We start from the raw sequence: 25,469 nt of genomic DNA, 5'->3' as shown, positions 1-25,469 counted from the left end.
ATGTACATTTCTATATTATATTTTTTTCTCCATCTTTCTAAAAATACTTCTACTGATATATACTTTCAGACTCTGGTTTATTTAGTGCTTGACATTTTTTTCAGACACTTGTCTTAAGTTGACCTTCATTTTTTTAAGTGACATTGTCATGACTGTGTTGCTGTCTAATTGACGAATACTTTTTATCTTTTTTATTTAATTTTTCATTTATCTGTTCCCAGTTCTACATACTAAGTTACATAAAAAACAAAACATCTAAAATAAATGTAATTGAAATTCATATTTTTCAGCATTAATAAACATGATGAATGGTAACAATTGTACTTTACTTTCAACGATATCTTGGTATATTAAATGTATTTTCGTTATTTACATATTTTTGTTTTTACCCAGAACTTTATTTCTACATCCCTTACCTCTCTGAGTCTTTCATTTTCAGTCTGAGTTGTACCTAACACCTCGACAAGTCCATCTCGCTCCTCTGCCAATGACTGCATGGTTGGAATATCCTTTTTACTAGATCCCTTGAGTAACTTTCTGGTATCTTCTAGTTCAGATTCTAGTTCACTATTAACACCTTTGAGATCTTTAACTTGTTTTTCAAATTCTCTCATTCTAGCCTCTAAAGATTCGTTTCTATTTCTTTCTTTTTCTAACTGTGTGCGTAATTCCATATTTTCAGCTTGAGCTTTTGATAAATGACATCTACAGTCATTTAAAACTTCTCCTGTTTTTCTCATTTTTTCTTGAATGTCAGTATTTGAATTTCGAAGTTTAGCTTGTAAAATGTCATTTTCAGCAACTACTGTTCCTAAAGCGTGTTTCAATTCTACAATATCGCTATCTGATATATCACAGGAAGAAGTAAGTTTCTTCCATTTTTCTTTTTGCACGTTTGTAACACCTGCAAACTCTTCTTCTCTCATTCCCCAAATTTCATCGGAAACTTTCCTAATAGGACTACTATATCCTAAAGTAATTGGCTTGCCTTGTGACCGTGGTGAATAAAGTAATTTCCCATCATCATCCACTTTAAGTGACTTATCTATGCTTACTGGCAAATTGTGTAAACTATTAGATTTTTCACTAGGCAAAGTCCTCCAATCGGAAGATGGCGAGACTCGGTTCTCAGATAAAGAACGAGATTCCATATCATTCTTTCGAAAAAGTCTACCTCTTGTGTAATCTGGTGAGGTCGACCTTTGTCTAGGTGACCTTGGTGAGCGAGGTGATCTGCTACTTAACCTTTCTTTTATCTTTTCACTTAATCTCTGTGTTAATGAATTCAAATCTTCTAAATCGCCGTCATCTGGTACATGTGATTTTTCAAGCATCTCCATTTTCATCCGAAGAAGATCCAGTTCCTGATGAAATACTTTGACAAGTCTCGTGTTAGGATCAACCAAATCTGAATTACTCCCAGGAGCTGTATCTCGATGTTGATTACCAGACTGAATTCTGTCATAATTTTCAGTTAGCCTATCTAGATCAGGTGATCTATGTCTTGGAGATCTATTAGATCTTGGTGATAATGATCTACCAGAAGGTGTCCTATCATTACTTAAAGAACGATCTCTTTCCATCTGATCCCGTGGTGATCTTGAACGTAATCCACTTTCATGTTCACTTGACCTTGGGCTTTGTGACCTATCTCTTGTTTTTTCATAACTTGAATCCCTACTTGAAGTTCCATAATTTGATGACTTTTTAAGAATAGTTTTTGGCACAGTGTCTTTATCATTAATAGAAACAGTTTCATCAATGAAATCATATCCAGGAGAAAGTGGTCGATTTGAATTGTCTCTTCTTGGTGACATTCTTTCATCACTCTGATCTCTTCCCATTTCTCTTCTCACCTTAACATCTTCTTTTATTTCCACTCGTGGGAAATGTCTACTGGTTTCTCTTTCTGAAGAAGGAAATTCCACAACATTAGTTTGTGGTTCTGGTGGATTTCCAAGTACATCAATAATTGATTTTTTCGTAGGTAAAAATTCAGGTGATGGAACATAATTTGTTCTTCTTGGTGAAACACCACGAGGAGTTGACATTTCTGCTTTCTTGTCGGATTCAAACTGAAGATATTCTGAGGGAGGGATGTCATCAACAGTTTCTAAATCTAATAGTGTAGCTTTAGGAAGAGTTTCCTCTGAAGAACTTTTTGAACTAGAGTCTTGATCATGAAAGTTTGCTTCATGACGAGCCTGACGCAAGGCTTGTAATAAAAACATTGTTTCTGGATTCTGACCTGGTACCACGAAAATTGGAACACCTCTCCCTAGTCCAGGTAAGTACTGTGGGGGACCAGTTGAATATTGTGGCAAGTTTTCACGCATCACTTCCTCTATGTCATCATGTGACGACCTCACTGAATCATGTTTTATACTAGTATCAATCTTTTTAGCTTCCGTTTCTTTAAAAAGTTTCTGTTCATTTTCCCTAACTCTTTGATCTTCATCTTCCCTTCTACGTCTTTGCTCTTCTAATTTTTCCTTTGCCTCCGCCATTATTGCTTTATGATCTCTTGGTCTGCGTAATGGAGATGTTGATCTGACGGTATCACTTGTTAATTTACTTTCTCTTTTTGGTTCATAGCTTCCATTAATATGACGACTATGCGGTGAACTTTCTCTCTCTAGAGTTCTGTCCCTTGAATCATAAGTAGATCCTGATAAGGCACTTAATTTGTCTTCCTCGAGAAATCGGTCAGAAATTGTATCGCTGATAGTTTTTGTTAATATACTTTCTGATTCTACTGGTAACCTAGAAAATTGAGGATCTGATCCTGAACCATTAGATGTAGAAAACCAGTCTGAGGTTTCATCTGAAGGATTTTTTCTGCTATCTGACCTCTGCAAATAAAATGTAAATTTGTCAATTCAGTTGAAACCTAACTTATGTGTTACTTAAAGACCAATTGTATTTAGCTGTCTATTGATTATTTAAAAGCAGTGTCAAAATAAGACAGAAATAAAAAGTGTGTGTGTCTACCAGGGGTTTTTGGTATATTTTAACGCTCACACCCTTAAAGTGAGAAGAATGTGAAGTATGTTTCTCATTCATCCCTCGTTTCATTCTTTGGACAATGATCATTGAGTCCTTTAAATTTCTCCTGTTTGTTTGTTTGTTCGTTCATTTTTTTAATATCCAACTTCTAGTAGTTTGGATCTCCTTACCCAGACTTTATTTGTCATTTTGGGGACTTTTATTTTGGAGACTTTCATAGCAGACTATGCAGTTTTGGCTTTACTCATTGTTGAAGGTCATTTAGTAACATAGTTGTTAATTTCTATGTCATTTGGTCTTTTATGAAGAGTTGTCTCATTAGCAATAATATTTTTTTATATCTATTACCATGCATAAAACATAAGAATCAAAAGCTAGAAATGGCTTATGGTATTTTTATATTTACAAAAAAATATTTACAGCTTCACTCGTGGTATCATAACTTACTGTAAACCAACTTATTTTTGCGAATACTTTATTTCACATTTATAACCAGCTAGTTAACTTCACAGTGATTTAATTGCGTGATTTTCTTATTTAATGAATGTAGTTTGATAGGGAAAAATCCAAGTTATTTCTTTTCAAGACGATTTAATTTCGCATTATTTTTCTACTCGTGAAAGTCGCGAAAACAAATTGATCGCGAAATTGAGTTGGTTTACAGTAGTCTATAATGAAGCAGTATGCTGATTTCTTTTTTTAAATGTTTTGAGTTGGTGAATTACTCTTTTAGGGATTTTTACTGACATATTCTCAATTAATCTTCTTTTCTAATGTAAACAACTTACTGAAGATCCTTCATCTATAAGACTACTGCCATCAACCTACAAAATATATAAAAAATTATTTAATCTTGTTTGTAGTGACAGATTGGCTTATTGCTTTCTAAAATTTTGAATAACTTTCTACTGAATATGTTATTTTGTTATTGCTGTTCAGTATTAAGCTGCAGTTTAATTCATGCCTCTTCCATTTTGTATTTCATTCCAATTTCAGAATCTTTTGCGAGAATGGTATAGGGTTGTTTACATGCAAAGTGTTTTGTTATTTTTATTCTAGCACAGCTGTGAAAAAGGTTCGTAATTCACTGTGTTTTGTGAAATCTGTAAAAAGATCAATGTGCAGGAAATTTTTAAGTGTTCGTTCATCGTGAAATGGTAATTTTATTTGGGGTTCTTCCGTGCAGATACCCTCTCTTTACACCCCTCTTTTGCATTTTGGCAATACATGTATCTTCAAAAGTGTACACTAAAACATTGTGACTGGTTAAAAATGATGACAACAATGGAAATAAAACCAATGATGTGACATAATATTCATATGGAATACAAACAATGAAACTGCCTATATAGTCCTTTAGATTCTAAAATGGCCAATTTTGGATCATATATCTACTCTTAAAAGTGAATTCAAAGAATGCTCCAAGCATCCTCATTATAAAAAATATTGAATAATACATTCCTCATGACTTCCATATAGAAGATAACTGGGCATGCTTGAAGAATGTGTTCAATTATAATAAATGAGGGTTTGGATGGGGTTAAATGATTTAAGAATAATGCCTTTAAAAAATGAAGATTAGAGAATAACGGGCCAAAAAAATTAGAGAAATGTGTGGTCTAATTTTTTTAAGATTAGAGAAAAAAGGGGTGAAAATTTAATGTTTTCGGAACAACAGACCCCCCCCCCCCCCCCCCCAATCCAGACCATCATAAATCTATCCTATCCTGATTTTACCTTTCTCTGTAGGAGGGAAACAAAGATCATCAACGTATGCTCATCTACTGTACCATCTACAATGTCTGAGGCACTGAAAAATAATCATACTACCATTAGTACACTTTAGAAGAGTTTCACAAAGTTAAATGTACATTTTGAATAAAATTACATTCTTTCATAGTGCATATAAAAACCTTTATACATTTAATTCTGAACATAAGTCAGTAGCCTGCAACTCAGTGATTCTTGTTTTCAGTGCAACGATTTTTTTTGTTAGTACCTTTATAAGACCGTTAGTTTTCACATGTGAGGTCTTTTATAGCTGATTATCAGTATGGGATTTGCTCATTGTTGAAGCCTGTATGGTAACCTATAGTTGTTAATTTCTTGTTATTGAGTCTCATGGGCAATCATGCTACATCTTTTTTTATATGAAAAGTTCAAGTTCCTGTGTGGTCAGTGTCTGTCTTGTGTAAGTTCCTATAATTTTTTGCAGAATTTTGTGTTTATGGCAGTTGCTTTAAGCTCTGTTGAGCTATGATACAGTATTCTTAATAGTAGGGTTTAATCTCAAGATTTTCAGATAGCTAACTATAAACTAATAGATCCAAGAGAATCAAAAATTCCCCTTTGATCAAGGAACAGTTGATTTTATAAACTTTTAAGATTTTTTTTCATATTTTCAAACTGATGTGAAAAGAATTTTCCAAGTCTAAAATATGGAAAAATAAGGTCAATAAAAATATTTGAACATAAATTGTTGTATCATTAAGTTTAATCATACATGTATTACTCAAATCCTGCATGCTTATTCTATTCAGTCAATTTAAAAAAGAAATCTTGAGAAGACTTACTTTATAATACTGCTTTTAATTGAATACTGTTTTTCTATTGAATCCAAAAGGATCTTCAACTGCTCAGTTTTATCCTGAAATACAATATATAAAATTTTGTGGTGAATTTTTTTTAATGTATTATGTGTGCATCATTGAGTCTTAAGAAATGCATTCTTCCATTAAAAAATAAGTTAAAAGGTATTACCATTACATTAGTTCTTCATATTAGATGCTATCCTGATAAAAAAAAATATGTTTATTTACCACAATTCAGGGTATATTTAGGTTTCAAACTTTCATTTGTACAAAATAAAGAGGTAGGATAAGGGACATTAAAGGTGAAATTCAGAAAATAACATAGCATTTTCATTTTATCAATGTATTTATTTATATATGTTATGTCCTTGTATGTTGCGACGTTTGACTGCTGATTCAGGTTAGGGTGAAGGTTGGTGCCTGTTTAAATGTTTAAACCTGCTGCATTTGTTTGCACTTTCTAGCCAGGAGCCTGTTTTTCAGTTGCTGTTGTTTATTGATGTGGGTCATAAGTGTTTCTTGTTTCTTGTTATTTATATTGATTAGACCGTTGCTTTTCCTGTTTGAATGGTTTTACATTAGAAATTTTGAAAGTAGTCATAATACATACCTCTGAAGCAATGGCAGAAACGCTGGAATATTTCTTCAGTAATTTGATGAACCAGTCACCAGTGCAAAGGCTGTAAAACAAAAAGTACAAAACATTAAAATTCAATAAATTGAATCTTATTTTTGCCATGTTTCAAACATGTATATATTTTGTTTATTTATTTATAGTAGTTGTTTGTTAAATTCCAGTGGCAAAACTTTGAGCATACTTAGGATAAGGGAAAATAAAACACTAGATTAGTTGAGTACTGTCAAGAGTATTGACTGGGACTTATAGCAGGAAAAAAATGCAATAAACCTTGAAAAAATATTGCATAAAAAATGCCTTTTATACCCATTATGATCTTTTACGGTAGTCTTTTTTTTCAAATTGTGTAACAGACTAAAATATTTATAATCACACTTGCTTAACTTACTAGGTGTGTAAATTACACAGAATATTAAACAAATATTATCCAATGATCAAACATGACTTGATCGCCAATAAAAACATTAACGGGTTAACACTTGCATTATGAACAGCTTTTGACGAATTTTTATTTTATTAAAAATTCTTAAGGTTTATCTTATTAGCATATTATGAAGGCTTAACTCACTTAAGTGAAATTAACACTATATAAGTGCATTCAAAAAGTTAAAGACTGAACAAAAAGATATGGTAGATATATTATCATCACAATAGTTATAAATATATGTAAAAATATATATTTGATGGCTTTATGGTCATACATCATACATTTACCTTAATTGCATATTATGAATTACAAATTTTCTACCCCCTAAAATATGTAAGCTTATAAATATTTCTATTGATAGGCTGCCTTTAAATCATGAGATCTGTTTGATTAAAATTATTTCTATGAATTTATAGTGTGCAATTCTTCTTCTGTATTTTTTATAAACGTTTCTTTTTGAAAGGTTAAGCATTTCAATTAAAATGCATTATATTATTTAAAAATATCCACAGCCACAGGGGGCCTGCAAGGGGTAAAGACGATGTAGTAAATGTCATTTTTCCTATTTCTTCTACTAAATGACATGTGTAAAAAAACTAGAGGCTCTAAAGAGCCTGTGTCGCTCACCTTGGTCTATGTGAATATTAAACAAAGGAAGCAGATTGAAAATTGACTACAAAGGTCAATAACTCCTACAGGGGTCAATTGACCATTTCGTTCATGTTGACTTATTTGTAGATCTTACTTTGCTGAACATTATTGCTGTTTACAGTTTACCTATATCCATAATAATATTCAATATAAAACAGCAAAATTTCCTTAAAATTACCAATTCAGGGGCTGCAACCCAAAAACAGGTTGTCCAATTCATCTGAAAATTTCAGGGCAGATAGATCTTGACCTGATTAACAATTTTACTTCATGTCAGATTTTCTCTAAATTATTTGGTTTTTGAGTTATAAGCCAAAAACTGCATTTTACCCCTATGTTCTATTTTTAGCCGTGGCGGCCATCTTGGTTTGATGGCCAGGTCACCGGACACATTTTTTAAACAAGAAACCCCAAAGATGATTGTGGCCAAGTTTGGATCAATTTGGCACAGCAGTTTCAGAGAAGAAGATTTTAGTAAAAGATATATAAAATTTACGAAAAATGGTTAAAAATTGACTTTAAAGGGCAATAACTCCTAAAGAGGTCAACTGACCATTTTGGTCATGTTGACTTATTTGTAAATCTGACCTTGCTGAACATTATTGCTGTTTACAGTTTACCTATATCTATAATAATATTCAATATAATAACCAAAAACAGCAAAATTTCCTTAAAATTACCAATTCAGGGGCCGCAACCCAAAAACAGGTTGTCCAATTCATCTGAAAATTTCAGGGCAGATAGATCTTCACCTGATTAACAATTTTACCCATGTCAGATTTGCTTTAAATGCTTTGGTTTTTGAGTTATAAGCCAAAAACTGCATTTTACCCCTATGTTCTATTTATAGCCATGGCGGTCATCTTGGTTAGTTGGCGGGGTCACCGGACACAATTTTTAAACTAGATACCCCAATGATGATTGTGGCCAAGTTTCAAATCATTTGGCCCAGCAGTTTCAGAGGAGAAGATTTTTCTAAAAGGTTACTAAGATTTTCGAAAAATGGTTAAAAATTGACTATAAAGGGCAATAACTCCTAAAGTGGTCAACTGATCATTTTGGTCATGTTGACTTATTTGTAGATCTTACTTTGCTGAACATTATTGCTTTTTACAGTTTATCTCTATCTGAAATAATATTCAAGATAATAACCAAAAACAACAAAATTTCCTTAAAATTACCAATTCAGGGGCAGCAACCTAACAACGGAATGTCAGATTCATCTTAAAATTTCAGGGCAGATAGATCTTAACCTGATTAACAATATTACCCCATGTCAGATTTGCCCTAAATGCTTTGGTTTTTGAGTTATAAGCCAAAAACTGCATTTTACCCCTATGTTCTATTTATAGCCATGGCGGCCATCTTGGTTAGTTGGCGGGGTCACCGGACACAATTTTTAAACTAGATACCCCAATGATGATTGTGGCCAAGTTTGGTTAAATTTGGCCCAGTAGTTTCAGAGGAGAAGATTTTTGTAAAAGTTAACGCAGGACGACGCCGGACGCCGCCGGACGCCGGACGCCAAGTGATGAGAAAAGCTCACTTGGCCCTTCGGGCCAGGTGAGCTAAAAAAGAGGATTGTTTGAGGTCAAAACCAGGACCTTCATAAAAGGCCTGTTTAAGTTCTTATAGAGATAAGGCAATAAAGATAAAGTTATAGACAGAAAATGGAGAAATTTGTGAGGGATTATATTATTATCATAATTGAGGTATGTACATTTTAAACTACCACATATTCTAACTGGTGTAAATATATATTTTTAAAAAACCAACTTCTTATCACTCATTATAACATTTTTTTTAGTGCAAATACATTTAAAATCAATAGAAAAATAATAAAAAGCTCGTAAATTAAATAATTATAAACACACTCCAGACTTTTTCAACATGTTCATTCATGATTTCAATGTGTTTTAAATGCAACAACACACTAAAATGTTAAAATCCCCTCATACAAATATTTGATCAGGTTCTTTAAATATACAATAAAGAAACTTATATATTTGTCCTAATGTTTTGTATTACTTTCCATACCTCTAATGTCAGAAAGTTTTTAAAAAGAATGTTTTCAATTGGATCGCCATTTAGAACACTTGAAAGTACAATATTTTACTAAGATATAAGGTGAAATACTTTTGACTTTGAAGTGAAAAGTGTTGATAAGAAATTTTATGTCAACTTAAATTTTTATCATCTGACAGCGATATAAATTTTAAAATGATATAAAAACTACTTCTGTTCGTAAGAGGTTGTAAACTTAGATTTATTATAATGTAAATATATGTTGATTCCTAGTGAATTTTAAAATTTATTTGTGAGAAACAGGAAGAAAGGCAATATTTTTTGGCAGGTCACAAAAAGCAGACACAACATTGTATATGTTACTGTACTGGTATAATAAAATATGGCAGTTGATATACCATCATAAAACTAGATAGATGAATGGATAGATATTTATTCTACAACATGTAATCTTTTATTCCAAGGAAAAATACAAGTTGATGTGAAATAAATATGATCCCTACTTTGAACCACAACGAAATCCACATACAGGGGCAGGTTTTAATGTGGTAATGCATTAGGAACAGTCTGAACAAGACAAACCCAAAATTGACAGATAATTCTTAAAAGTGGAACTCTTGGATCAAACCCAGGGCCATTCCTCAAGACAATGGAGGCTGTTTGTGTTTTGGTGGTAGAAAAAGTTGAAAATATATATTATACATTCAATAAGATTAATTGCCTAATGATTCTTTTCATTTCATTCATTTTACCAAAATAAATGTATTGCTATTTTTGCAAATTTTTGAATTGTTAACATGCTTATAATTAATAAATAGGATATCTATTCATAATGACAAGTACTGTGGCTTTAGTGATTTAAAATTTGTAATCGATTTCTATCTGATCTACGGCAGAATTATTTCACTTTTAATATTGACTATTTGAAAAGTTAATTTACTATGTTGAATGCATTGTTTACATAATTGAACAATATTCAGATTTGACTTTTAATTAGTATTGGAAATTATCAACCTCAGCAGACCATGAAATATTTTATATTGATATTCCTCATGTTGGTCCAACAGTTCATCATTTGGATACAGTTGTTGGACACAGACTTGACCATTTATATTAGTAACTAAATACTAGCCACCAATAGGCTTAAGCACTCCCATCCAAACTGATATATACTTTAGCTTTTCAAGCATAATTCCTTTCTTAAATGGGACCTCTACCTTTCCCCATCAAAATATTATTTTAATCTAACAAGTCAATAAATGAGTTCAAAACACATTGCATCATATCGAATTATAGCAGAAAGTTTAAATTTTGTCATTTTATTCCATCCTTATACATTCATATATCCCCAACACTAGGCAAAGGGGTCCTTTAGTGTCCATCTGTTTGTATGTAATCCCAAAACTGTTTTTCCATCTCTAGCTTTAGTTTGCGTCAACTGATCTTATAAAATTTGGGTGGCATCACTTTTACATAGATACAGTTCTCTAGTTATGTCTGTTTATAACATTAAATGTAAGAGGGGGCATCATCTGTGTTCCATGAACACATTCTCTTTTTATTTTCAAATATTTCTTCAATAAAACTATAAGGACATATAAACCTGATAGATTTGGGTGACATCACTTTTACAGTTTTTAAGTTATGTCCCTTTATGAACAAATTCTCCATTTATTTTAAAATATTTCTTCAATTAACTTTAAAGGACAAATAAACCAAAGAGATCTAACAGGTAGAGATCAATTTATCTCTTTTACACACAGAAGCATTTTAGACTGTGTTCATTGAAAAGGAAAATCTTTCTATTATGTAGGGTAGTAAAAGACAGCCTCCTTTCAGCCATAAATTACCTGGTACTAAAGGAATAAATACCACCTTTAAATAATATATATTGATAATGATCAACCTCATTGATAACTAACATTAGGGAATTGAACTTTAAAAGAAATTTTAAATAACGTAATTATATATAAAGAAAATTGCATGTTGAAATTTAATATATTGTAATATAAAATGCGTCATCTGTCGGCAAACCATGTAATCACGCCAGGAAAACACTTGCCTATTCAATACTACCATTTGAATTCAATAGTAAACTGTAACATTTAAACTAATTTGTGGTTCATGTTTTAATATTCGTCAAATGTAACTGTAAAAAGTTGATCTTATCTGGTTTGAAATATCGAACTGAAATGCACTTGAAAAGGTTTTATATAATGAACACAAGAAAATAAAACCAGATAGATTTCTGTGACTTGTATAAGGGAGCAGGGTGTTAAACAAGCATTAGAAACTTGTATGTGCACATAACTCATATGTGTATATAAGTTAAAAGATGTGTGCTTGTGAGACTTAAGTTATGGTATTTGATTGAGTTGTTTGAAAATACTAGGATCTAACAAGATCCATAAACAACTTGAAATACATCTAAAATTTGTTATTGACAGATGTATCACAGAGCAAAGTTATGGCAGTATCCTTTAGTGACAAATAGCTTTGGACACTTGAAATATTAAATGATGCATAACCTCCTTGCTGTTTGATGGGAGTTGCCAGATACAAGATGTGTCTGCCCCTTTTATTAACAACATTGTGGGCTCCTATTTGGCACTTTGAAATCAATAGTAAGATTAGGAAAAGAGACAGGGTTACGGTTAATAAAAATGAGTGTCGTTTCTAGAACATTTAGATTGATTGATTGCTTAACACCTTTTGAGTAACACTATGGGCTATTTCATAGCAGCCAGCTTTCATTGGTGGAGGAACGCTGGAGTGCCGGACGAAAATGTTTTTAACCTCAGTGTTGACTGGCTAAAGATAGAAGTAGAACTTCTTAGACCATTTAGCTACGGAGTCCTCAGGACCTTAACATGAAAGACTGGTATCAGTATTGAAAGTCTGTAGCAAGGAACAGTTATTACAAAAGATATAACATTATAATTTCTCATTATTATTGTATTTACAAAACACAGCTACAAGTTATCACCATTTCACTCATCCTTCCATCAAAATAGTATTCAGTTCAAGATTACAATATAATTATGCATATTCAATTGAAAAAAACCAAACACTTCAGGTTATGTTCTTTTTGTGAAAACCGCATACTTACTTGTATGTGAGTGTATTCCTAGAATCAAAATCTGTATCTAGCTGTCGTTGACACCATTCCAATAAAAGTTTCTTTCCAATTCCTACAGATCTTTGATGGGCATTTCTCCCTGTAAATACACCAAATCCTGGTTTATTTTTACATCAATCTACTATTTAAACGACACAAATATCTTAACAGCTACAATAATGTGCACATAAAAAGACATATAAGTAAACATGATGGCCTCATTCAAATTCACACCTTTCAATACAGAAAAATAGTCAACACATTAAATTCAAATAAGTTTATAGATTTTATTTTCTAATATTTTACCAATAAATACTAAATAATTTATACCTGTGAATTTTTAACAAGACAAGATTCTCGAGTGGGAAAAGGAATATGTTAGGACTTGTGTCATACCATTCATTCAATGAGCAAAAATGTTTAAACTTTTAAATTTGTAAAGAATTTGTTTACCGATATGTCTAAATTAAGATACAATTGTTTATTAAATAAAATTAATTATTTATTTACAATTATTTTACTGTTGAATTCACATGAATTAAACAAAACCATTTAATTTGTTTAGTTAAAGATTGACTTCCATTCTTTACATCTTAACCTTTAAAACTTATATGTTTAAACATACAGAAGAATCCTAAATTTCTGAGTTTTTAGGAATGTTATCAAAACTATTGGGTGAAATTTTTTTACAGCCTGTTGCATGTAAAAGGCTTCATCTTGTCTTTGTGTTTTGTTTTTCTTAGTTCACCAAAAACCTATTTATACCCAAACTTCTGCATCAGTCAAAATGTGATTGTTGCATACATTCATCAAGAAAATTTTCCTGTTTTTTAGTAGGTGTACAGAGTTCATCTGAATTGTATCAAAATTTCAACTCCCTAAAAATGGTGAATAAAGGTGTTGAAGGATGAATTCCAATACGAAATATTCAGATGGTTAATGGGTTTAATATGTAATTTGCATGGAATTGATATCAACAAACACAGTTAATCCCACAATTTATAAGAACAAATTCTGGTACATAAAAAAAAAGATTTGAATATCCCTACAGGATATAACATTCTCATGTCATAACGCAATCTATTAGCATTTCCTAACAATTCTCCTGATAGTATTCTTATTGGGCGTACTCAACGATGAATTTCTCCTAATTTGACTTATCAGATCAATACATTTCCACATATCGTATGATTTTAGATTTAATATAATACCACCTTATATCTTAAATTATTCATTAAATCAGATTTCTTATGTACATATCACCTTACGATTCCAAAATAAAATATTTTTACAATGTCTGTATTAAGAAATCGTAGGATAGGTACAAGACCTGTATTACTAAGTATATAACGGGATCAGAAAAATCAATATATATATCAAATATTGACTTTAAATTTAAAACTGCAATAAGGTGAAATTCTTAATAGTGTACGTACGGTCATTATAGTTTGATATTGGTATAATCTATTTTAAGCAATAAAATCAAAGCCTTTGGCGGACATTATAATTGTGATAGCTCTTTATGTGTAAACAAGTCAAAGCTCTTGATCGTTGTAGTTTTATTTTGACCATAAACTCAAGTGTTTAAATTTTTGTTAAAGGTCTCTCATACAAGAAGTTGAACAAGTCTAGCTTAATTTTAAGGATAAGTTTGTGATAGCAAATCTTGAATTTATTTGAAAATTTAGTCCAACTCGGATTTTTAGTTATTCAATACCTCAATTTGTATCATGTTTTCAAAAATTGTGTTAAAATATTTATTTGATAAGAAACATGTCTTGTTGGAGGTATGAAACACTCTAATTATTCATTTTGTTTAACTGAAGTTTTTAAGTTACTGTCAGACTCTAATCTCTTATATTCAAACAATATTCTTTTGACAAATTACAGTAAGTTGTATCCACATACATCACAGCAGTAAACCATACCTTGTATACCAGCGAAAAAAGTTCAAGATAATTATATCTAAAGATTGAAACATAAAGAGGTTGTAAACGTACTGAATTTAAAAAAAATTAAAAGTGATCAAAGCAAATAAACATTTAAATTTTTGAGAATTTCTTATGAAACCAAATACATATATTTTCAAACAGTATTCAAAATTAGTAATGAAAGAAAAACAACTTGAGAATAAAAATAAACTACCAGTTAACTGAAATGATTTGAAGCAATCCTTAGAAAAGTAATTTAAATGTTTATAAAACATCTATTTAAAATGATAAGAAGCTCTCATTTTCACACCGAGTACTTGTGTATGTCATTCACTCATTCAACAAAAATAAACCAAAATAGTACATAAAAAACCTAAGTAAGCATTTCAAATTTAGTCTGTTCTGACGATCGTTATTTAATCCTCTTTAAAATATATGACATTTATCTTTGGTGAATCTTTCCTATGTCCTTTTGTAAAGAAGTGTGAATAGATCTATTGTAGAACAAAGGAGTTATCAACCCTTGTTAATGTTTAAACGGACTGTGGGAATGGTATAAAATTAGGTGTTTAATTTTCCTACAGTGTGTCATTGTCCAAAAAAATTGGTTGCGGATTATTAATTTGTTGTTATTATCATATGAAAGGGTCTGACATGTCAGAATGTCCTTAATCAATCAACTACCAAATTATAAACACACCAGAGCTCTTTTAAATTGCAAAACTAATGCAGGTCTTTATTAAATAGCTTTTTTATTACTTATAGTTTGTAACATGGTGGTGTAAGCTCTACATCTTTTGTATAATTTGCATATATCAATATAATTTGTCAGCAAACACGTTCAACTTATATATATTTATACTTTTATACATATTAAGTAAGCTCTTTCATGTTCTACAAGCATTTTATATACAATTATTACTAGTAGTTCTACATCCATGATCTAAATCATGATTCCTGTCTTCATGGTCTTATTAAACCTCATCATGATCAGATGTTTTAAATCATGATTCATCTAAATATTTCTATTTCTACATCAATAATCTAATCATGATTAATTAATATAAATGTCTATTAATTGATGATATTCAGTTGTGGTGCTTGAGGCGATTTTTTATAGTGCCACAGATATCCTTACTGTGTGATGAAACCTTCGGAATTATCATTTTTCTGAGCCAATAACTCTTATATTAGTACATTGTCATTTACATCTATTTCATTTTCTTTTCTTTTCACCAAAACATCAAAACCAATAAAAAGAGTTAATTCCTTTCAAAAATGTTTGGTAAAATTCATGCAATGAAAAAGTGAGAAGATGTGGTATGATTGCCATTGAGATAACTATCGACCAAATGACAAAGATGCATAAGTTCCTTAAAAATTGTGCTCAGGATAGTTTGAAATACCATTAAATTAAAATAAGTGATAGATGAAGATACATAGTGCATGTTTTTACTGTTGATGTATAACAATATCAAGTTAAAAGTGCATTAATGGGAGATAACTCTGTGACATTATACGATATACATTCTATTTTCCGGGCGACACACCCAACACTTACTTGTGTTAAAATCATCACAATATGCACCTAGAATAAACAGTATTATAAATAAAAACAGTTTTTGGGAGGGAAAATATTACAGCTATTCTAAAATTGTCATAAAAAAACTGCTGATTCTTAAGACAGTTGTTGCCTGTCAGAAAAACAAACTCTTTCTTAAAGCTTGTACACAGCCACAGGCTTTTCTTTAAATTGACAATATTTGATTGTTTTATAGAAAAGAACAACTAATATAATATATAAAAACTCTGCAAGATCAGATCAGTCTGATTATCTGAGTTTGTTACAAGGTTTCCTCAAAACAAAAACATGAAGTGAAATTAGGAATGCTTATTCCCAAAAAGCTTCTTTTTCCTAGATACTTCTTTTGCACTCCTCAATCCTACATGTTTATCCCCAACTTCCCACACCCTAACAAGTGTCAAATCCTCATAGAATTATATTACAATTATTTCTGTATAAAATATTTCAAGAGGATATACAGTTTCTTCTGTCAAAGCAGTTACAAAGTTAAAATAGCTGTAATATAAGTAAACAGATCAAGAGGTGAACATACACCAAGCAAACATAACGAGGATCTGAAAATTTGAATTGTTAGACATTATGGTTGGGCAGTAATTTAAAGTAAATAAAGTCACCACCTTAAGGAAGAGATTATCCCAATAAACCGATATCAGAAATTGTAAATTATACGGAAGAAAGGGTTATATCTATATTATGTCTATAAGTCAAAGGGTCTTGAGATTTATTGGTAAGAATATTAGCAAAAGGACAGTTGTACCTTTAATGAAATTATCCACTTGTGTGGTTCCTTCTAAATAAATCGAAAAAAAGTTATTCTTAGTTTGAAGATTTAAATAAATTTCCATGTAATCGGTAATCTTTTCCAGTAACCGATTTTTGTATTGTATGCTTTTAAAAACATTTATTTCTAAAAATAAAGGCAATTCTTAATGTTTATTTTTTTTACAGTAAATTTTCAACGATCAAATGTGTTCTTCTATGATTCTACCCACTTACAGTTTTTGCATTCTTATTTTTCTACGAATACCATTTGTTTAAATTTATATATTCTATACATGCATCCCCTAAAATCTGTTAAATAAGAGTTATATCTACTAAAATAAAATTTACAAAATGTCTACCTTCAAAGTTAATAACATAAACCAAAATAAAACTACTTTTTGTATGTGGCTATTTTCTAACATTCATATAGTTATAAATGACTGTTTGACTTACTTATATTGTGTATCCCGTAATTAAGTATGATAAGCCACAAGACATCTAACATGGATTTAATATCACCATCTGCTATATCTGAAAATAGAAAAAAAACCATTACACATTATTCTAATGATACATGTAGTTTGATTCAACTTTTTTAGTGCCAAGGCTGGTCTTAGTTTTTCTGTTGTCTTGACAGCTTTTTGGGTGGCTGATAGGACTGAAGGACTCAAAAGGGCAATCAGATGTCAGAGTAATGTCGGTCTTCGACCAGTTATAGGTTTGATGAACTAAATTTAACAGTCACTCTCTTAACTCGCCTGAACCAATTTTCATTATATTTCATAGGTGCAGGACTACCTGCTTTTAACATACCACAATAAAAACAAAGCCATTATTGAGAATATCCATACAAATGATTCTTATATAAGACATAAGACAGCATCGACCCTTAGACAAAGAATCAATGAAAGGATACATCTAACCAGGATACAAAACAGTTTCAAATCAGTCATAAATATATCCTAATGTTTTACTTTTTCAGACAAAAGAACTCCCCTCAAATAAAATATGCCGACACTGTGAAGAACCAATAAACATCTGAATGTTTAATCAGGTAAAAGCAGTAACTTTGTGTATTATCAAATAAAAAACTTACCCCAGGTGTAAAATTGGTCAAATATACAATTAAATTCAATTACTAACTTGTAAAATGAAGTCAACAATGAACTGAAGTATGCTAGATTTGTATGGTATAGTAAATACCTTCCAAGGATACACATGTCAAACATGCGACCAACAGCATGGACACACTAACAATCTTATTATCAAAATAACAATCAGGGGATATTAATTTCAAATTTTAGAATTTAATTTAATTAAGGTCAAGGAGGGATTAAATTGGATAATTGATTTCAAATTTGTAATTGTTTAGATTTTATTCTTGCAACTCATTGTGTTAGAAGTTATAAGACAACAATTATTGAATTGAATTGAATATTATGCCACTGGGTAATTTTTAATAATCACAATGACTTTTTGCAATTCCTGTACTTATTTAACCCAGCCTGTAGTTTATACATGTATTTATATTTATATGTGTAACTGTATTGCACTATGTAAATATAATAGTTTTTCTAAATTTGTTTTGAATTCGTTGTTTGTGAGCATGGGTTATGGACTGTCATTTGTAGTAAATGATTTTAGCCTGATGTGAACTTTGGTTTAAACTTGAACTAATGTTAGAAAGAAGGAAAAGTGGTGGAATAGAATATATGTTATTCCCTTAAACTCCATAGAAGCAAACCTAAAATTTATTTGGAGATAGATATAACATAGAAGGGGCCAACTAAAAATGTATGAACATGAGTTTTTAGGTTTAACCTTTGGGATACCCTCTTTAGAATTCTTTTTGAAAAAACATCCTATTTGTATAAAAAAGATGGGTATACACCCAACACATTCGGAAAACAAACACTGTACAAACATTAAGCCTTCCTTTCAACAGAAAACAGTCTTAATATGAAAGTTCTCCCAATTAACAGAAAACAGTCTTAATATGAAAGTTCTCCCAATTGAGTTACAAGTGTTTGAGTGTTAAAATTATCAATGCCTCAAAATGCCTTTAAAAGCTCTTCAACAAATTTAACAACATTTAAAGTACATTCTACAAATTATTTTATAATAGACCACTTTTCTTGTCACAATACCAAAATATAATTATGTAAATATGCAATAACGTCTGGAATATTAAACACTCCTTTAGAAATAAATTGTTCCAAATCTTTAGAGTACCATTCAAAATATTTTTGGTCACTTTGCAGATACTTAAATCAGGACAAAAATTGTGCTTATCGGACAACAAATATTACAAGTGTTAACTATAGAATATTAATAATAAATTATGACCTTTTCATAATTCCGTCAATGACGACAAAACAATATATGAACTACAACCAGAATTTAATTTGTTCTTAATCAACTGAAATATCATTTGGCAGAATTTTGATGGATGATTGGAGCCGTACAGACCAAAAGTATCATTATGTTAAACGACACAGAACTGTATTAAATGGAATGTATCGTTCTAATGAATACAGTTAAAGGCCAAAATAAAGATACGTTTTAAGCTTATATCAATGTATTAAAATAAATGGAGTGTTTTGAACTACAAGAATCTACTTAAGTTAAACCCTTCAATTAATTTGATCCTGCTAGTTTCATAAGGCATTAAACATGTTAAATGTGATGTTTTTTCTGAGTTTTTAAAGTGACAAATTGAAATTTTCATGTAAATTAATGTAATCTTGTAATTTTTATAATTAGCATATACTTGAATGGAAAATTGGTTTTAAACATTCAAATTATAGTTCTGTAGTAAGCATATTGAATCAGTGTTTGAAAATAAATCTTTTTTACAAGTACTTATAAAGAGAAGAGATAAAATGATGCACCTGAAACCTTAGTTCTACCTACTTTTACAGCTACCGGTACATTAATTTGAATAATGCAACCATAAAACATGAATGTTCAGTTTATAATCCTGTCTTGTCTAGGAGATAAATTTATGTTTCTTTGAATCAAATGCAAGTTAAATGCATTATGCACTGAATAAGGACTGTTCTAGTTGAACTCCATGTAATAAGGGTGTAATAAGTATATCTTTGAAAGCTGTGTTTCATGCATACATGAGGTTGTGTGACAGATTGATTTTTAAGGCAAATAACAAGCAATAAACCCATAAACAGATCATTAAAAGAAAGCAAAATATACCAAAGGGACATCCAAATTCATAAGTCGAATCAAACCAACTATTCCATTATTCCAAACCAAGAAAAAGACCAAGTGACTAACAACAGTACAAAAAACACAACAAAAATGAAAGACTGATCTCAGGTGGTAATTATTCCTTTGAGAGGTAACTGAATCATAGTTCTGTTTTTTACCTGACCCAAAATACATGTACCAGTACATGACTATATAGTGTGCTCTAAAACTGTTTGTCATTGCGTTACCACTCATGGAACTGATTCATATTAGAAACAATAGTTGGAAATAAGGACTTGGTTCACACAACCACTTGCATGGATTGTCATAATTCCTTTCAAGTTTACAAACTCTAAGAGTTTTCCATAGAAAGTCATGTAAGGAAGCTATGTTTTAAATACTTGAACATTCTTGATTCCTTAAAGGGCATAAGGACAAGCAACATGGCAAAGTGATCTTAACCATTGAGTTTTATTACTGATTAAACTAATCCATATCACTTGTTCCTAGGTTTTAATCAGACCTGCGTTAAACATTTAGATTGTGAGACAAATTATTTTGTCATTTACAATCCAGTACACGATTCTTGAATTTGCATTTAAATTCCCTCATTACTTTTGTTGCCAATACATGATAAAAGGTGCAAGTCAGCGTTTTTCTATTACTTTTCAAATTAAATGGTTTCTATTTCAATTGAAACTCTTGTGGGATATTTAAAAAAAGAAAAGAGTTTAAGCATGCATTGTACAATTGATAAATGCAGAAAAGTTTAAAAGAACATCAGGCTTAACGATTAAGCATTTTAATTTCTTTTTCATTTAATAGATCTACCTTGTATATAATTATCGTACTATTCAGGTATCTAACAAAGAGCCTGAAGGTATTTGAGCACAACGCATTGTTCCTTCAGCTTTGAAATTAAATGGTTTGTTTCATTTTAATTATCCTTTTAAAATTATTCAGAAAGTGTTTTTTTTTCTTTCTAGGATAATGCATCTGCTTATATAACAAATACAATTGTGAACACTTTGACCTAAGTATATCAAAGCAGTAAAATGCAGTACATGAACAGGCAAATGAAAATTCTTATCTTGTTTCTTAACATCCTTCGAATAGCATCAACCAAAATGGTGAAGTAGAGAATAATTTGTAATCGATTTATCAAGAATTTTTCGGATTTTTTAATTTGTCTCTGATTTACAGTTTTCCTATTTTCCTGTTGGTATCTCTACAGGTTTTAAGCATGCACATTTTCAATTAAGCTGATATGTCTTTTAATTTATAGCATTAATCAATAAAGCATGTATAAAGAATTATTTTTATCCATGTTATATCATCTTAATCTTTAACCTTTCACTGATTTTCCATTAAATACTGTTTGAAGAAATCTTCTTAAGGATCAAAAAGCAACTTGCTTAATTGACTTATAAAATTCATTGAAACTGGAAAAGACATAAGATCAAAAAGTTTAACTAGAAATAAGAATGTTTCACTATCTATTAAATAGTAAATGATTTGAATCACGTCATGCTGATTTTAATTTTCCAAATCGTTTAAAAGTGGAGAAGTCAACAAATTTATAAAATAGACTTATAGCTGAAAAGTAGCAAGCTAAATGTAATTTTTCCAGTTGACTGTAATCATTTCAACTTCAATATTCCTAAAATAAGTACATTCATTGACATTTGTGTACTATCTAACGCATTATGTAATTTGTTTTAAATTCTATATTGATTATCTATAACTAAATAGTAGGGGTTCTATAACAGGCATTTTTTAATGCAAATGTATCTACAAATGATTTTCTTCAAAATTGATTTGCCATAGACTGTTTATTTTAAGTATTTACTTTCGCATACAACAAGAAGCAGAAGATACCAAAGTGACAACAAAATCATTAGTAGAAAAAGGAATCAAACTAAACCTGTTTATATTTTTTTAAATTTCAAACAAAAGATGATTTAGTAGGTTAAATTTCGTGTTCTCTATGAAGTCTGAAATAAAATTAAATCTGTTAGATTTCAGGACTTATTTGGGCCATTGGACAACCAGTTTGGTTCCCAATAAATTATTTTCTGTACCACAAATTCTAAATATCTAAATATGCTTAGTAGAGATATTTATATATAGGCTTTTCCTCATCAACTGTTCTGGCTAAACAGAAATGTATAAAATATGCTTAGTAGAGATATTTATATAAAACCAGTGGCTTTTCCATCCATTTTAAAGGGGGTAGGACAAAAAAAGGGGTGTTCCCACCATATGACCCCATTTAAATGCATTGATCATCCAAAAAAAACTCTAGAACCCCCCTGGATTCTTGACTTAAAACTAATCTTACCCTGGCTGGAGAAGTTGAGTTTAATGCCATACTTCCTCATGTGGTCTAAGGCTGTCTGTATGTACAGTTCTGGTAACTGGGATGTCCCTGAAGCCTGTAATATACCATGTAAAACATTAAAATAGAATTCATTTTATATGCAATCCATCTGAATTTCTTAGAAGCAAAAATTATCAACTAGGATAAAGTTTTTAATGTTTTGATGAGCTTTCAATCCTGATACATGTATAAGAATTTCACACTTTTTTTGGTTAAATTTTGGGATTAATTGTTGATAAATATTGGAATTATTCTCTATGCATGTTTGTTCCTCTACATGAAGTTGTTAACAAATAGTATGTGTCAAGCCATTTTGGTGTCAAACTTACAGGATATGTGATAAAATATCATGATCAATATTACATCTATAGGTCTATTAATTGTTAATTTTCTCTTAATCAAAATAATGAAGCAGATAGTGATTTTATTGCAATTTCTTCATGCATAAAATCTATAAATTGTACTGACATACTAAGCCTCTATTGATTAAATAATTTGTTTCCAGGTAGAGAGCCAATAATGGGCTATACTTAGCAGATTTGTCAGAAGAGATCACTTTCACATGATCAGTAACATTTAAGTGACATTCCGAGAATAAGATATAAATTAAATTTTCTTAATAAGTCTTGCTGCCAATTCAATAATTTTTTTCTTTTAATACATGTAACAACTTTTTGATTTATTAGACAGAAAATAAGTTTTCATAGAATTTGTATGGCTTTTAAGAGTCTTTTCTGTTTTTTTTTATAATTCTAAGCCTTATTCAAAGAAAAAGACTATTACACATGTTACTCATGTTATGTACATAAAGCTTCAAATCTAAAAGGAAAACAAAAAATGTTGAATCAATACCTGTAGTTTCTGAAGAAGACATGCTTCTGGACAGAGAAGATCTATCAGCTGACATAGCACTTGTCCTTCCTGTATACTGGAGATCCCTTCTACTTCTTTATCTATATCAGCTAAAACTGAGTTAGCCCAGTTCAAATAAACCTACAATACAAATGAAAACATTCATGTTTTTCCCACTCAGAAAGTTACATGTACATTGTATCTGCAATGTGTCAAACTAAATGCTAGTAACAGTTTGAAATATAGAATTCATGTCACTTGTACATGTATAGTGATTTGTGTATTTTTGAACATAGTTCATGTACACAAACAGCAATGAAAAAAAGTTACTTTTTATATTGAAGATAACAAACAGACTTAAATTCACATGATTTAAAAAAAAAATGTCATCATGTACAATTTTAGTGTCACAATGTTAACCATATATACAACAGTTATAAGTAAGTCTTCTTCCTAAATCTCCTGGTTCTTTTGTCAGGTATGTAATTCATAAATTATTTATTTTTTTGGTGATGCAGTTATAACTTTCTGCTTGTTAAATGTCCTAAGTACAGTACATGTACACATGAACATTCGCATTCCTGTTCATATGTGTGTTACGTAATTATGTACACGACATAAAATATGTGATTAATTCATCCTTGTTCAAACAATTTTAGCACTTTCATTTTAAAAGTAAGAAAGGTACTTTTTTTTTACCTTCAAGATCCTGAATTTCAGACTTGCATGTACTAAATTTATCTTTGACATATATACACTATTTTTGTTATTGATAAATACTTTTTTTGTGAGAGGGAGAATAAAAATTAACCAACACCAGATAATGCTTTTAACATACACATGAATAATAAAGAGAAGACTAAGAGTAAGAATGTAACTATAGAGTAAAATTTTGATGGTACTATCACCAAGTATCGAATAAAACCAAGTAAAGATTGAGTACATGTACTTTGACTATTGTTCTTCATAATATAGAAATGACACTATATCCATCAATAACACAAAAAATAACTGTTTTTTGCAAAAATATATGACCTTCATTACATTTTGCATATATATACATATATGTTCATTAAATTTGAAATCTATTCATATTCTTAAATATCTTTAATCATGTTAATGATTGTGATACCCTTTTATAGTGCTTTTCAGTGAGTGTAATGTCAAAGAAGATTTTATTTGTAGTACAGTACAGTTATGACCATGATGACAGTTGAAAATGGATGAAACCATAAACTAAACTACATGCAATTAAAATTATAAAAAAATGCAGCAAATTACATCTTTACTTCAAACTAAAAATATAATGCAAAAAAACAAACTATAAAAAATTGTACTTTAACATTAAAAGTTGACAACAATTCAAAGTTCAATTAAACTGGCAAAGAACCTACATGCACCATGCCAATATTGATAAAAAGAACAATTATATAACAGTGATAGGTTTTTCCCACAACATATGTGAACAAAACACATTCAAGTTAGTATCAAACACATTTATTCATGCAATTTAAAAGGTTGTGCATATGAAATGTGTAGTCTAATAAAGACGATTTTAATCTGAGATAGGTTCACTGATCTTTATGTACAACAGATCATGCAATAAAAGAACTGGGTCTAAATAGATGTTGTTTGAGTATTATGTTACCTTTCGCTTGCTCATTCTTCTTGTTTACAATTAGTTATCTATTACTCTTCCTGAATATGAAACTAAACTGATAATCCTTTTTATACAAATATCTTTCAACTTAAATTATTAGTTTTCTCACAAATAAATTCACATTAAACATGTTAAAAGCTCAACACAATTACAGTTTACATGGTGTAACACTTTTTATCTTTAACCTGGCTCCTAACCCAAACTTCATTTACATATATTCTTTCACATTCAGAAGAACTTATCATACTAATCTAAACTAACCACTTTCAACATGTCAAATAAAATCACCCTTTCGGTGTGTCAAATAAGTATTCTGGACTTGACAAAGTTTAATTTAATTACTGCAATCAATACCATTAACAAAGTAAACATGGTTAAAACTAATCATCTAATTACACATTATGACATTGGTAATTAGATTATAGGCTAAATACTATAAAATAAAATTGTTTTATAGTTTCAGTTATCAATTGTATAAAGAACATAATTTAATTCTGTTTAAATATAACTGGAATTACATATTTTATAAACACTGTATTTGTCATTAATAAACATTTTCATTCTTTATTATAAAATAATAAATATTATTATAATGTTAACTATATTTTTCTTTCATTTAATTTAATGTTTGATATTTCTC

General features: G+C 30.2%; 1 protein-coding gene across 7 annotated transcripts in view; it reads right to left on the bottom strand.

Annotated features, from left to right (window-relative positions):
• The window catches only part of LOC134725071 (uncharacterized), a 34,084-nt gene that overhangs the window by 8,263 nt on the left and 352 nt on the right, over positions 1 to 25,469 (bottom strand). For 4 of the 7 annotated variants that reach the window (XR_010108515.1, XR_010108516.1, XM_063588581.1 and 1 more), the window contains exons 2-12: positions 24,818 to 24,867; positions 23,170 to 23,310; positions 22,279 to 22,372; positions 17,187 to 17,264; positions 15,948 to 15,974; positions 12,447 to 12,555; positions 6,208 to 6,277; positions 5,580 to 5,653; positions 4,744 to 4,816; positions 3,795 to 3,830; positions 417 to 2,852 (exon numbers count right to left, since the gene is read on the bottom strand). Coding sequence is in view for 5 of the 7 variants with exons in the window: in XM_063588581.1 (XP_063444651.1) it covers positions 417 to 2,852; positions 3,795 to 3,830; positions 4,744 to 4,816; positions 5,580 to 5,653; positions 6,208 to 6,277; positions 12,447 to 12,555; positions 15,948 to 15,974; positions 17,187 to 17,264; positions 22,279 to 22,372; positions 23,170 to 23,310; positions 24,818 to 24,832 (3,153 nt within the window). In the remaining 2 variants the exon portion in view is untranslated. Of the gene's footprint in view, positions 1 to 416; positions 2,853 to 3,794; positions 3,831 to 4,743; positions 4,817 to 5,579; positions 5,654 to 6,207; positions 6,278 to 12,446; positions 12,556 to 12,785; positions 12,826 to 15,947; positions 15,975 to 17,186; positions 17,265 to 22,278; positions 22,373 to 23,169; positions 23,311 to 24,817; positions 24,868 to 25,469 lie in introns of those variants that run through there. The other 3 variants (XM_063588583.1, XM_063588582.1, XM_063588585.1) reach the window with 3 other exon arrangements.

Source organism: Mytilus trossulus, chromosome 7, assembly GCF_036588685.1.
Source record: "Mytilus trossulus isolate FHL-02 chromosome 7, PNRI_Mtr1.1.1.hap1, whole genome shotgun sequence".
NCBI classification, from domain to species: Eukaryota; Metazoa; Mollusca; class Bivalvia; order Mytilida; family Mytilidae; genus Mytilus; species Mytilus trossulus.
This window is presented reverse-complemented; position numbering and strand designations above follow the sequence as displayed.